Source organism: Oncorhynchus mykiss, chromosome 16 (assembly GCF_013265735.2).
Source record: "Oncorhynchus mykiss isolate Arlee chromosome 16, USDA_OmykA_1.1, whole genome shotgun sequence".
Lineage (NCBI taxonomy): Eukaryota > Metazoa > Chordata > Actinopteri > Salmoniformes > Salmonidae > Oncorhynchus > Oncorhynchus mykiss.
In genome coordinates, this window is record NC_048580.1 from 78,052,911 (window position 1) to 78,068,420 (window position 15,510).

The following is a 15,510-nucleotide window of genomic DNA, read 5'->3' on the forward strand; positions in this document are numbered from 1 at the left end:
CATGGCCCGTTTAGGGCTCTCGAGTGGCGCAGCAGTCTAAGGAACTGCATCTCAGTGCTAGAGGCGTCACTACCGTCCCTGGTTCGATTCCAGGCTGTTTCACAACCGGTCGTGATTGAGTGTCCCATAGGGCGGCGTACAATCAGCCCAGCGTCATCCGGGGTAGGTCGTCATTGTAAATAAGAATTTGTTCATAACTGACTTGCCTAGTTAAATAAAGGTTATATATATCTTAATAAATTAACAAGTAAAGGCCTGCTGTTTCATTGAAACAGGGAACAGTATAGGTCTATATTGGGTATGTTCTATGTGTGGAGTCAAACCAAGGCTAGAATTCCTAACATTGTCCAGCCTCCCTCGTCGTTAAAACATTTGTTCTGCATTAGTATGACCTCATACTGGAGCTCTGAGTCAGACTGAATCTAATCACTACATGGAGAGGACTACAGAGGAACAGAGAGACAACATCTAATCACTACAGAGAAACAGAGAGACAACATCTAATCACTCCATGGAGAGGACTACAGAGGAACAGAGAGACAACATCTAATCACTACAGAGAAACAGAGAGACAACATCTAATCACTCCATGGAGAGGACTACAGAGGAACAGAAAGACAACATCGAATCACTCCATGGAGAGGACTACAGAGGAACAGAGAGACAATACAGAAAGACAACATCTACTCAGAACAGAAAGGACGTCAGAGGAACAGAGACAATACAGGAGCTGCTCTCCTGGTACAAGGCCGCTCCCTGCTGGCCACAGTAGGAAACAGTTTGACCTGGGAGTATCTAAAAGCCCCCATAACAACTCAGTATGAAAACCTTCCAATGTAGTTTGTGTCCATTTATCCTTGATCATTTTCATCTGTCCTAAGTGGCGTGTTGGTAAAATAATGTCCAAACACAGTTGTTAACAGTGTCATCAGACAGTTTGGAGCAGTAGTCCAACTTGAAGCTGCAGATTGTACACCAGTCTTGTACATCATGTCTATTTTAGTCAGTTAAGAACAAATTCTTATTTACAATGACGGCCTAGGAAGAGTGGGTTAACGACCTTGTCAGCTCAGGGATTTGAACTTGCAACCTTCCGGTTACTAGTCTAACACTCGAACCACTAGGCTACCCTGCCGTCCCGTTATATGTTAACATAACTCAAGATTTTTGGTGTCCATTTCTGGGCGTTACAGGAACACCGCCATATATTTTTCAACATGTTCCTTCTCGATTTGGTGGGGAAAAGTATCTTCAAAATGTCAATATCCAGGTGCAGGTGGTCCTACATAAAAAACATTGACATTTCATAAAGATATTAAATCCATGTTTTGTATGGAGTGAGATATAGAGGGCTGGTCGTTTACAATCGAGGTGTGTGTAACTATGTGGCAAAACAGACGGGTTGGCTTAGATTGTTGACAACATGTAAACTCTCATCTTCAATGTTTATTGAAAACATAAATACATTTGCACAGTGAGCTCTCTCAAATACATCCTTGCAGTTGTTGGTTAGCTAGCTATTTTTTTATCAGTAAGAACAGAACAGGCCAGGGCTCAGGGTTGGAAAATCCATTGCAGTGTGTAAGGCAGCTTACTTGTATTTCAGACCATCCCAGCAGCTATCTTAGAGATATAACTTAGCTCTGGGCTTCTCTGAGTATGCACTTCGAAGCCTATAGCGTATAGGCTGTGGATCATTTGATTGAGACCACACTAAATATACTATAGGTGTACTTTACATTGCCGCTCAGCGGAGAATCAGAGACGAGGGCCAGCATTGGGCACACATCAATATATCATCTAATGAGCAACTATTCTAAAACACTGAGAAACATTGAAATTTCATCAATTACAAATTACATAACCCTCCACTGGACTAGATTTTTTAAAATGATTAATCCCCCCCCCCCCCCCCCTTGACTGAAATTGGAAAGCATGACCCTCCCCATTTTCCTCCCGGTACCCATTCCGTACATTTAGATCTGTCCCTTACGGCTGTGTTTTAGGCTCCTGTGTTATCACTGTGTTATCACTGTGTTATCACTGTGTTATCACTGTGTTATCATTGTGTTATCACTGTGTTATCACTGTCTTATCACTGTGTTATCATTGTGTTATCACTGTGTTATCACTGTGTTATCACTGTGTTATCATTGTGTTATCACTGTGTTATCATTGTGTTATCACTGTGTTATCATTGTGTTATCACTGTGTTATCACTGTGTTATCACTGTGTTATCATTGTGTTATCACTGTGTTATCATTGTGTTATCACTGTGTTATCACTGTGTTATCACTGTGTTATCATTGTGTTATCACTGTGTTATCATTGTGTTATCACTGTGTTATCATTGTGTTATCACTGTGTTATCACTGTGTTATCATTGTGTTATCACTGTGTTATCACTGTGTTATCATTGTGTTATCACTGTGTTATCATTGTGTTATCACTGTGTTATCATTGTGTTATCACTGTGTTATCATTGTGTTATCACTGTGTTATCACTGTGTTATCATTGTGTTATCACTGTGTTATCATTGTGTTATCACTGTGTTATCACTGTGTTATCACTGTGTTATCAGGGATGCTACGAGTATTTTTTATTTGATTTATTTCACATTTATTTAACCAGGTAGACCAGATCACATTTATTTAACCAGGTAGACCAGATCACATTTATTTAACCAGGTAGGCCAGATCACCTTTATTTAAACAGGTAGACCAGATCACATTTATTTAACCAGGTAGACCAGATCACATTTATTTAACCAGGTAGGCCAGATCACCTTTATTTAACCAGGTAGACCAGATCACATTTATTTAACCAGGTAGACCAGATCACATTTATTTAACCAGGTAGACCAGATCACATTTATTTAACCAGGTAGACCAGATCACCTTTATTTAACCAGGTAGACCAGATCACATTTATTTAACCAGGTAGACCAGATCACATTTATTTAACCAGGTAGACCAGATCACCTTTATTTAACCAGGTAGGCCAGATCACCTTTATTTACCCAGGTAGACCAGATCAGCCTTATTTAACCAGGTAGGCCAGATCACCTTTATTTAACCAGGTAGACCAGATCACCTTTATTTAACCAGGTAGACCAGATCACATTTATTTAACCAGGTAGACCAGATCACATTTATTTAACCAGGTAGACCAGATCGCCTTTATTTAACCAGGTAGACCAGATCACCTTTATTTAACCAGGTAGACCAGATCACCTTTATTTAACCAGGTAGACCAGATCACCTTTATTTAACCAGGTAGACCAGATCACATTTATTTAACCAGGTAGACCAGATCACATTTATTTAACCAGGTAGGCCAGATCACCTTTATTTAAACAGGTAGACCAGATCACCTTTATTTAACCAGGTAGACCAGATCACATTTATTTAACCAGGTAGACCAGATCACCTTTATTTAACCAGGTAGACCAGATCACATTTATTTAACCAGGTAGACCAGATCACCTTTATTTAACCAGGTAGACCAGATCACATTTATTTAACCAGGTAGACCAGATCACATTTATTTAACCAGGTAGACCAGATCACATTTATTTAACCAGGTAGACCAGATCACATTTATTTAACCAGGTAGACCAGATCACCTTTATTTAACCAGGTAGACCAGATCACATTTATTTAACCAGGTAGACCAGATCACATTTATTTAACCAGGTAGACCAGATCACATTTATTTAACCAGGTAGACCAGATCACATTTATTTAACCAGGTAGACCAGATCACCTTTATTTAACCAGGTAGGCCAGATCACCTTTATTTAACCAGGTAGGCCAGATCACCTTTATTTAACCAGGTAGACCAGATCACCTTTATTTAACCAGGTAGGCCAGATCACCTTTATTTAACCAGGTAGACCAGATCACCTTTATTTAACCAGGTAGACCAGATCACCTTTATTTAACCAAGTAGACCAGATCACCTTTATTTAACCAGGTAGACCAGATCACATTTATTTAACCAGGTAGACCAGATCACCTTTATTTAACCAGGTAGACCAGTTGAGAACAAGTTCTCATTTACAACTGCGACCTGGCCAAGATAAAGCAAAGCAGTGCGACAAAAAATAACACAGAGTTACACACATGGAATAAACAAACATACAGTCAATAACACAATAGAACAAATCTGCATACAGTGTGTGCAAATTAAGTAAATGAAGTAAGGAGGTAAGGCAATAAATAGGCCATAGTGACGAAGTAATTACAATTTAGCAATATACACAGGGGTGATATATGTGATATATGTGCAGAGGAGGATATGCAAGTAGAAATACTGGTGTGCAAAAGAGCAGAAAAACAAAAACAAATATGGGGATGAGGTAGGTGGTTGGATGGGCTATTTACAGATGGGCTATGTACAGCTTCAGCGATCGGTAAGCTGCTCTGACAGCTGACGCTTAAAGTTATAGATGTTAGAGATATGAGTCTCCAGCTTCAGTGATTTTTGCAATTCGTTCCAGTCATTGGCAGCAGAGAACTGGAAGGAAAGGCGGCCAAAGGAGGTGTTGGCTTTGGGGATGACCCGTGAAATATACCTGCTGGAGCGCGTGCTACGAGTGGGTGTTGCTATGATGACCAGTGAGCTGAGATAAGGCGGGGCTTTACCTAGCAAAGACTTATAGATGACCTGGAGCCAGTGGGTTTGGAAACGAATATGTATCTAGGACCAGCCAACAAGAGCATACAGGTCGCACTCGTGGGTAGTATAAGGGGCTTTGGTGAAAAAAACGGATTTCACAGTGATAGACTGCATCCAATTTGCTAAGTAGAGTGTTGGAGGCTATTTTGTAAATGACATCGCCAAAGTCAAGGATCGGTAGAATAGTCAGTTTTACGAGGGTATGTTTGGCAGCATGAGTGAAGGATACTTTGTTGCGAAATAGGAATCCAATTCTAGATTTAACTCTGGATTGGAGATGCTTAATGTGAGTCTAGGAGAGTTTACAGTTTCTAGCCAGACACCTAGGTAGTCTGGTATTTGTCACTCCCCCTGTTAAAATGGGCCATAGAAGCTTCTAAAACGCAAAATATCGCCGGTTTTACAGTCTCTGTCGTCACTAACCAATAAAAAATAAATAAAATAACACCACCATCACCAACCCAAACTAATATTATCAACATGTTCAGTTGTGTTCCGTTTTTTCCTCCTCCTCCTCCTCCACCACCTCATCTCATCTCATCCCAAACTCTGTGATCTTCCTCTTGCCCTCCCATGTTCTCAGTAAAAGCTAAGATTTTTATAACTAAGATAGACCAAAGCCCGTCGTTTCAAACGGGAACAAATGAGTCATAGTGGGCAGAACAAGCAAGGAAGTGGGCAGTGCCAAGCACGAGCTAGCGAGATATTATTGGCGTGTTCTAGCATATATTTTCATATTTCTGTGAGGGAACACGTACTTTGTTTCATCGATGAGATAATCGATGAAATCGATCATCGATTTTTGCAGAATCTCGGACAAAATCCATCTTCTCCCACTGCCGGCCACTGGGTTTCTTCTCAATGCGATGTTTGGTAGTGAGTGACATTTATACATCTGGTGAAATATCTGTGTCATTGTTGTATCTGTGGTAAAAACCCAAACACATCACAATGGCTATCAAGTTGTAGAATCCCGTTAGAACATCTTCTCACCACCAAATATGTTAGTGAGAGGAAGTCTAGTCGCAGGTAGTGGGAGAAGATGGAACTTGCTGAAACTGGGTCGACATTCTGCCAATTTTCTCATTGAGGAAACAAATGATCTCAGTGATCTGTTCCCAAAACAGGAATCGCTTACGAATACAGTGCACGAAGTTTTAGAGACTTGACACTTTGCTAAAGTAAAATTTTTTTTGTTTGAGCGCAAGGTCGAATTGAGTTTGTTCACACTCGCACATTAGAGGAGGCGATCCTTAATGGAACTATGCAAATAAATGCTATAATGTGCCAATATTTATATTGTATTTGTATTTATTATGGATCCCCACTAGCCGCTTGCAATGCTTGGCTTTGCCCACCTCCTTGCTTGTTCTGCCGACTATGCTTAATTTGCTCCTACTGTAAACGACAGAGATGAACGATCTTGGGTTAGTTATAAATGTCTTTGGTAAAACTACTCTTCCCAAGATGCTCCACGGTTGGCTAGTTGTTGCGAATAAATTTTTACAGACAAAATATTCAATAAAACATTTACGATTATTAACCATAATTCACGTGTGATTACAAAAGTGCTTACCCAAATCAAAAATAAAAGAGGTGTGTTTTTACCGTATATTTTCTCCACGCGAACGCACCCATATGACTCAGCGGAAGTCTGTCTGACTTCCTTTCCTCCATTCGGTGAGTACACGGTGACATCGTGGTCTCTGCCGCTCTTCTAAAAAATTATAGAAAATAATGTATTCGTCCACTCTAGGACCATAGCTACTTTCCATTCGTAATAAGTGTTTGTGTTATTTTAACAGATCGCAGCCATGGGTCGCCGGCCAGCCCGATGGTGAGTGTTTTTGTTGCATGGTTTTTGCTCAAATAAAGTCTGACACTGGGTGAAAATACAAAATGGCGGATGTCTGCACCATGTGCAGTAATTAGCCAGCTAGCTACATTCACAGGGTTGATGACAAATTATTTATATGGCGTAACGTCAATTTGTGTTGTCATTAAATTAGCTAGCTTGATGGTATGTTACACACTGTCCGCGATGTCTACATCCCTGTCATTCACCTGGCTAACAGTAGCTAATGTAGCTAGCTAGAATAGAAGGCTAATGGCATTAGGTAGCATAACTAGCCTCTGCAACTTGTGGGTTGCTCAACATACTTATGGAGTTTATTGGTGTATTACTTTGGTCTGTGATTATTGGTACAATACACAGCATAGTGAGGTTTTTACTGTACAGAATAAAGATACGTGAATGTCCTTAGTATCTAATTTATATACTTATTTAGATGTTATTGTGGGTGTAGCGAAATGCTTGTGTTCCTAGCTCCAACTGTGCAGTAATATCTAACAATACACAAATAGAGAATAATGTAGAAATAGTTCAACTTCCTGGTCCTTACCCACTTATCTCTCTACACAGAGACAGAAACAGGATGAGAGACTGCTTAGAAACATTACACTTGAATGCAATGACTAAGTCGCTCCAGATAGGTGTCTAAGTTACACTAAAAATGTAAATAAAAAAAATAAATGCAAGTTTGGATACAAACATTTGATAGAAATAGAGGAAAGATACATTTTCATATAAAGATCGTCTCCCAGGCCAGTGAGTGCTATCCTGAAGGGTTGTGGTAGATGTGTAGTGTAGATACAGTGATGGATATACGGTGCTTTCAGACCATATTCAGCCCCCTTCCCATTTTTCCCATTTTGTTACGCTACAGCCGTATTCTAAAATGGGTTGGGGGGGAACCTCAATCGACACACTATACCCCCTAATGACAAAGAAAATACTGTTTTTTTTTAGACATTAGCTAATTAATGAAAAATGGGTACCTAATTTACACAAGTATTCAGACCCTTTGCTATGGGACTCGAAATTGAGCTCAGGTGCATCCTGTTTCCTTTGATCATTCTTGATGTTTCTACAACTTGATTGGAGTCCACCTGTGGTAAATTAAATTGATTGGACATGATTTGGAGAGGCACACACCTGTCTATATAAGGTCCCACAGTTGACAGTGCATGTCAGAGCAAAAACCAAGACATGAGGTCTAAGGAATTGTGGCCTCCCATCATTCTTAAATGGAAGAAGTTTGGAACCATCAAGACTTCCTAGAGCTGGCCACGTGGCCAAACTGCTCAATCGGGGGGGGGGGGGGGGGCTTGGTCAGGGAGATGACCAAGAACCCAATGTTTACTCATGCAGAGCTCCAGAGTTCCTCTGTGGAGACAGGAGAACCATATCTGCACCACTCCACTAATCAGGCCTTTATGGTAGAATGGCCAGACGGAAGCCACTCCTCACTCCTCCTCGCAAAGTGCCACATCTGGAGGAAACCTGGCACCATCCCTATGGTGAAGCATGGTGGTGGCAGAAGCATGCTGTGGGGTTGTTTTTAAGCGGTATTGACTGGGAGACTAGTCAGGATCGGATCGAAGATGAACGGACTGAGTACAGGGATCCATGGTGAAAATCTGTTCCAGAGCACTCAGGATCTGAGACTGGGTGACGGTTCACCTTCCAACAGGACAACGACCCTAAGCACACAGCCAAGACAACACAGGAGTGGCTTCGGGACAAGTCTCTAAATGTCCTTGAGTGGCCCAGCCAGAGGCCTGACTTGAACCTGATCAAACATCTCTGGAGAGACCTGAAAATAGCTGTGTGTCGACGCTCCCCATCCAACCTGACGGAGCTTGAGAGGATCTGCAGAGAAGAATGGGAGAAACTCCCCAAATACAGGTGTGCCAAGCTTGTTGCGTCATACCCAAGAAGACTCAAGCTGTAATAGCTGCCAAAGGTGCTTCAACAAAGTACTAAAGGGTCTGAGTACTTATGTACTGTCATATTTCAGTTTACATACATTTGTACATTTTTCAAATGTGTTTTTTGCTTTGTCATTATGAGGTTGTGTGTGTAGATTGGGGGGGCGCACAATTTTAGAATAAGGTTGTAACCTAACAAATTGTGGATAAAGTCAAGGGGTCAGAATACTTTCCAAAGGCACTGTATGTTTGTAAGGAAGGGTGGGATGTGTACTATATCCATCATTTCTCTGAACACGTAGGATAGAATGGTGTGTGTACTAGTAAAAATATTACTAGAGTATATTCATGAAATCACAAGTGAAATATAGTGAAACACAGCTTAGCCTTTTGTTAGTCACCCTGTCATCTCAGATTTTGAAATTATGCTTTACAGCCAAAGCAAGACAAGTGTTTGTAAGGTTATCGATAGCCTAGCATAGCATTATGTCCAGCTAGCAGCAGGAAGCTTGGTCACAAATCAGAAAAGCAATCAAATTAAATGTTTACCTTTTGATCTTCGGATGTTTTCACTGACGAGACTCCCAGTTAGACAGCAAATGTTCCTTTTGTTCCATAAAGATTATTTTTATACCCAAAATATATCCGTTTGTTACTGCAGCTAGTCGGCTGATAATTGTTTGAATAAACCATCTGTCTCCCTCAGCTACCGCTACTGCAAGAACAAGCCCTACCCCAAGTCCCGTTTCTGTCGCGGTGTGCCTGGTAAGTTCTCTCCTTTACCTTGAGGTTATTCCCACTCAAACAAGCTAATTTCAGTTGGCCCAGAACAGAGCTGTTAACCTTCAGTGTACATTTAGGGGCCAATGTCAATTGCATGCTAAATTGACTGCATCACTAGTCTTTGAGATGTGTTGAAGGCACCGGACTGCCTGTTCAAATGGCTCAGCTCAGACGCCCATACGTACCCAACAAGACATGCCACCAGGGGTCTCTTCACAATTTAGAACAGAGGCTAGGAAACTCGCAGTACTACACAGAACTCTATTCCTCAAGTAACGCACGCAGTAAGATTAGATATATACCTCTCAGGACAACACGGACTGGTGAAGACCCACTAGTAATACACCCGTTGTATTGTACATCTGTAATGTTTTTTATTTGATGGAGGCTGTTGCGTTTTGTGTAATTGTTTATTCCTGTTTGGACCCCAGGAAGAGTAGCTGTTGCCTTGGCAGTGGCTAATGGGGGAATCTATTAAATACTAAACAGGAACATGAAGTGTTCTTAACTGCAGCTTATTAAGCCGTCCAGTCCCGCTGACGTGCGGTTCTGGTGTGCAATGGCTGCAGACAGCAACTCTGTGGTTGTGTATGAGGCCAGCTGGGAGGTGCTGGCCCCTTTAAGGGACCGCTGAGACAACTCTTTACAACGTTTAGTTTTGACAACTACTGAGGGTGTAGCTAGTTAACTCTTCTGTCTACTTGGTCACTTACAGCTGTAATATGACACTTTTTGAGTGACCAGACCAAATTCGCAGAAGTGACTTATATACTGGACAAAAATGTAAACGCAACTTGTAAAGTGTTGGTCCTGTGTTTTTATGAGCTGAAATAACAGATCCCAACTCTCCCAAAACTTATTTCTTGCAATTTTGTGTACAAACTTTTTAAATCCCCGTTGGTGAGAATTTTTCCTTTGCCAAGATAATCCATCTACCAGGAGTGGCATATCAGGAATCTGATTAAACAGCATGATCATTACACAGTGCACCTTGTACTGGGGACAATAAAAGTCCACTTTAAAATGTGACGTTTTGTCACACAACACTATCACATGTCTCAAGTTCAGGGAGCGTCCAAATTGGCATGCTGACTGAAGGAAAGTCCACCAGCGCTGTTGCCAGAGAATTTGTCAATTTCTGTAATTTCTCCACCATAAGCTGCCTACAACGTAGTTTTAGAAATCGTCAGTACGTCCAACCGGTCCTCAACTGCAGACCACGTGTAACCACGCAAGCCCAGGACCTCCACATCCAGCTTCTTCACCTGCGCGATCGTCTGAGACCAGCCACCCGGACAGCTGTGGGTTTGCACAGCCAAAGAACTTCTGCACAAACGTCTCGGAAGCTGTGCTCGTCGTCCTCACCTGGGCCTGGAACTGACTGTAGTTTGGTGTCTTAACTGATCTTCGATGCACGCTGGAGAGGTGTGCGCTTCATGGATGAATCCCGGTTTCAACTGTACTGGGCAGACGGCGTGTGTGGGCGAGTGGTTTGCTGATGTCATCGTTGTGAAGAGTTCCTTGTGGTATGGACAACTAAAAAAACAACAGCGTTTTGGTCAAGTGGTTGTCCTGTCACAAGGATCTGTACACAATTCCTGGAAGCTGAACATGTCCCGGTTATTTCGTGGCCTGCATACTCACCAGACATGTCACCCATTTGAGCATGTTTGGGATGCTCTGGATCCATGTGCACGACAGTGTTCCAGTTCCCGCCAATATCAGCAACTTTTGACCGCCATTGAAGAGGAGAGGGACAACATTCCACAGGCCACAATCAACAGCCTGATCAACTCTATGTGAAGGAGATGTGTTGTGCTGCATGAGGCAAATGGTGATCATACTGACTGGTTTTCTGATCCAGGCCCCTACCTTTTTGGTAAGGTATCTAATGAACCGATGCATAGCTCTATTCCCAGTCACGTGAAATCCGTAGATCAGGGCCTTAATGAGTTGATTTTAGTTGACTGAATCGTTGCGTTTATATTTTTATTCCGTATAGATGTCACTCATTAAAAGCAGGTATAAGCAGGGGCTGATCTATTCCTATCCCTTAAGTTGTTGTTTTTGTACACCGGCTGAAAATAAAATGTCTGGTTATGGAAAATATATTTCATAGCTGTTCAGATGCTACAATGATTTGGTGCACCAAGGTTTCCCAAACGTGGGCCCGTTTTGGGTTTTGCCCCCGAGCACTACACAGCTCATTCAAACAACCAACTCATTAAGCTTTGATTTACATCCGCTGTGTAGTGCTAGAGCGTGCACCCGGTGGGGCCAGACCCGAGTTTGGGAAGCTCTGCTCTGCACTAGTTTAGTCACCAAGTGAAATTAGGTGACCTGTTAGACTTGTAGCAAACAGGAAATGGAGTGATTTCTGCAAAGTGTACTTTTTTTTTTTTTTTACGACATTCAGACCAACATGAACAATTACCTCTTGTAAACTCTCTCTTGTTATTTACCTCTAGATCCTAAGATTAGGATCTTTGACCTGGGCAGGAAGAAGGCCAGGGTGGACGAGTTCCCTCTGTGTGGTCACATGGTCTCTGACGAGTACGAGCAGCTGTCCTCTGAAGGTGAGGGTGCATCTCTGGAGACGGTCAGCCTTGCTCTGACACTCTCTCACTCATTGACAATGTTAAACACTTTGTCTTCTGAAAATGCAAGGTCAGATTGCCATGTCACATTAAATCTACTTTCCATATCTCTAGCTCTGGAGGCAGTCTGTTAACTCTCCCATCTCTCCTCTGGAGGCAGCAGCCTGTGTGAACTCTCCCATCTCTCTTCTAGCTCTGGAGGCAGCCCGTATCTGTGCCAACAAGTACATGGTGAAGACCTGTGGAAAGGACGGCTTCCACATCCGGGTCCGCCTGCACCCCTTCCATGTCATCCGTATCAACAAGATGTTGTCCTGCGCTGGGGCTGACAGGTACAGCACTGTTCTAAACTCATAAAACACACCTGCACCCCTTCCATGTCATCCGTATCAACAAGATGTTGTCCTGCGCTGGGGCTGACAGGTACAGCACTGTTCTAAACTCATAAAACACACCTGCAGCTTATTAAGCCGACCAGTCCCGCTGACGTGCGGTTCTGGTGTGCAATGGCTGCAGACAGTAACTCTGTGGTTGTGTATGAGGCCAGCTGGGAGGTGCTGGCCCCTTTAAGGGACCGCTGAGACAACACTTTACAACTGGTGCTGTGTTTCAGACCAGGACTGACTGGGCTGGGGGTTGTAGACCCGGGCTGGGGGTAATATGGACAAGGTGCTGCTACGTGTCAATGACCAGCCCATAGGCCTCTGGTCAACAGTAGTGAACTATGTGGTACAGTGGTCACCAACCTTTTCTGAGTCAAAAAGCAAGTAGGAAACTACCTCAGATGTCATTAAAAACCGTTGGGGGGGGGGGGGGGGGTTACTGTTTTAGAAGTCCTCTTGGCAAAATGTTGCTGTTAGTTAGTTCTCGCTCTGCTGCACTTTTTGGGGCAAAGATGATGCCTTGTTATGTTGTCTGAGCTGCTCACATGACATTTTCTGAACCTCAGCCTGTCTAGTTTATTTTGGTTCTTAGCTCTCCCAGATCTTATTTAAAAAGCTTCATTATCGTCTATACGTTATATTTGGTAGGTCTTCAGTATAAAATGAACATTTTACTATCCCCAAAATTGTGACCACTGTCTACCTGACCTGCAGGGCCTCGGCGTCAAGTGCACCTACTGTCAACGGTGCAAGACACACACAAAGAGCCTTAAACGTTTGGCTTTTCTGCAGTTCAGTGATGGACTAGGAATGTCTTGAAGATCGACCAGTTGGTGACCTTCATTAGAGGGTGCAATTAGACTCCATTCCATGTGTCCAAGAACATTAGATGTGTGTCGTCCCATAATTAGATGTGTTCTGTCTGTTCGTCAGTGAGACGTGTTTTGTTCTGTTTCTAGGCTCCAGACAGGGATGCGTGGTGCGTTCGGTAAACCCCTGGGCACCGTGGCCCGTGTTAGAATCGGTCAGGTGATCATGTCTGTCCGCACCAAGGCCAGCAACAAGGAGCACATTATCGAGGCTCTCCGCAGAGCCAAGTTCAAGTTCCCCGGACGCCAGAAGGTAACACTCACCTGGACACACACTTGAAATACAAACACACAGGGGATAACTGATCAAATGTGATACCAACACATTGAATAACAGATTCACTACAACAGATGGGCCCCAAAAGTTCTGAAATGTCTGTCCTATATCTGAGAGACGGAAGATCGGATTTAAAAACAACACATTTAACCCCTTATTTTTGGCACTAAACAGTCTTCACCTATACTTCCCAAAAAATGTTGCTTGGTTCCAGACTTCAGGTGAGCCTTGCAGCCTGGAGGTGTCATAATGCTAAACAACCAACATTGAGACCTTTCCAGAGGGGTCTTAATAGTGTAGCCCAAACTGTTTGGACTCAATAGAAGTTGTCAGATCAACTGTAATGACTTTGGAGGAGTCCAAGACACTTGATGTTTTAGCGTAAACGGAGAACACCATTGTGTTTGAGTCTCCTTTCCATCCAGGTCATAATAGTTTGTAGCCAAACCGTTCATACGTTAGATGTTTTGTTTGAGACTGATTTTCAAGGATGTCTCATGGTCTGACCAAACACTGCTCTAGCTATGCCACCTTTCACTGCAGAGGCGGAAGTGGTGGATCGAGACTCGGCCAATGGGAACAGATCTCTAGCTTCCTGGCAGATTTTTATGGATCGTTTTATTATGCAAATTAGATTTCCGGCTATGGGGTTTTACACGTCTTAAGGGCCACGTTCCTTTACACTGAGAAACATTGCTGTCTGTAGAGGACCTCTGATCACTCACCTCTCCCTCCCTCAGATCCACATGTCTAAGAAGTACGGCTTCACCAAGTTCAACGCGGTGGACTTTGACCAAATGATGGCTGAAAAGCGTGTGATTCCTGATGGCTGTGGGGTGAAGTACATCCCTTCGACTGGTCCTCTGGCTCGCTGGAAGAAGATTCACGCCATCTAGACACCCAACTACAGACGGTCTGGTCCTCTGGCTCGCTGGAAGAAGATTCACGCCATCTAGACACCCAACTACAGACGGTCTGGTCCTCTGGCTCGCTGGAAGAAGATTACGCCATCTAGACACCCAACTACAGACGGTCTGGACAGGTTCAACATCCCATAGGATGCCTGTCTGGTCCTCGGCTTCACAAGAGGTCAGACATGGTGAATGAATACATCTGAATAGTCGGCAAATAAAATATTAATCTGACCTGCTCTTGTTGTCATTTCACTGCTGATTCTGACTTTAGATGAGGGGTTGACTTGGGCAAGGTGAGTAAGGGGGAAGGACTTTATAATGAGCTAATTTATCTTTTACTGAAATATTAACTAGGAACGCCAGTATTGTACATGAAGTACTGCCGGTGGTGATTTTAGCATGTTAATCTTGGGATGCATGCCAGCAAGCCGCTACATTTCATAACATTAATTGCAGTTTAACTGGGCCGACATAAAGCTGTCCTAACAGCAAAGATTTATTTTCAGCGGCATTGAGTGAATCCTTACCACCGCTACACCGAAGCCTTATCTGGCAGTTAAATAGTTCATTCAGCCTCATTTACTGTCTTAACATGGCTGACTTGCTATAGCAGATGTGGTTTCTACTGACAATTGAGATGTACAAACTGGCATAAGGGGACAACGAGTGGATAAGAGGCAACCAGTAATTTCGATTTAGACAATGAGCGAGCGTAGACTGGTGTAGTCAACTATTTGTTCAACACACTTAACAGAATTCAGAACATGGTGTACAGGGAGTGAACGAAGAACGGCCCATGTCAGAACCGTAGGCTAGAGGGGGGCATATAAGCAGGCGAACTTACAATATTCAATGATTACCTTTGTCTAAAACAGGCACTGCCAAGTCAGAACTGTGGGCTTAGTTATGAGGGGGAAATGGACAATTATTAGTAGCACATGTGCCTCACCCTAACCGCTTGCTACAGTATACAGATCTCCCTGGCATATTACATGCAGCAGCATACAATACATTTTTGTGCTCAATTGTACAGGAAGGTGGCGTGGCGGTCCTGGTAGGAAAATTGTCATTTTCTGGAGCTTCCAAGGCCTCTGGGAAAACTCTGGCAGCACCTCATAGATTTTGCAATGAGGTAGTGTCCCCGTGAATGGCAGAACATTGAGCCAATCATGGCGCAACGAGGACATTACCAACCCCTATGTTCATTATCTCCCCATAAGGCAGTGCACAATCG

At 43.0% G+C, this 15,510-nt stretch overlaps 1 protein-coding gene and 2 non-coding genes across 7 annotated transcripts; all 3 read left to right on the forward strand.

The window, feature by feature from the left end:
- Window positions 1–6,334: 6,334 nt before the first annotated feature.
- On the forward strand, window positions 6,335–14,507 carry LOC110532872 (60S ribosomal protein L10). 5 transcript variants are annotated; one of them, XM_036947859.1, is made up of 8 exons: window positions 6,335–6,519; window positions 9,160–9,218; window positions 11,705–11,812; window positions 12,027–12,165; window positions 13,176–13,338; window positions 14,103–14,220; window positions 14,281–14,340; window positions 14,400–14,507. In XM_036947859.1, exons 1-7 carry the CDS (start codon window positions 6,497–6,499, stop codon window positions 14,316–14,318), a joined length of 648 nt encoding a protein of 215 aa, XP_036803754.1. In that variant the 5' UTR covers window positions 6,335–6,496; the 3' UTR covers window positions 14,319–14,340; window positions 14,400–14,507. The 5 variants fall into 5 exon arrangements, 4 of the variants coding, with proteins under 4 accessions (XP_036803754.1, XP_036803752.1, XP_036803753.1 ...); XR_005036633.1 differs by having other exon boundaries at window positions 14,103–14,340; window positions 14,400–14,504; XM_036947857.1 differs by having other exon boundaries at window positions 14,103–14,265; window positions 14,340–14,507.
- Window positions 9,745–9,877, forward strand: LOC118939607. Its single transcript, XR_005036640.1, has one exon. It is a non-coding gene; the product is annotated as a small nucleolar RNA SNORA70 (small nucleolar RNA).
- LOC118939606 lies at window positions 12,289–12,421 on the forward strand. Its single transcript, XR_005036639.1, has one exon. It is a non-coding gene; the product is annotated as a small nucleolar RNA SNORA70 (small nucleolar RNA).
- Window positions 14,508–15,510: the final 1,003 nt, after the last annotated feature.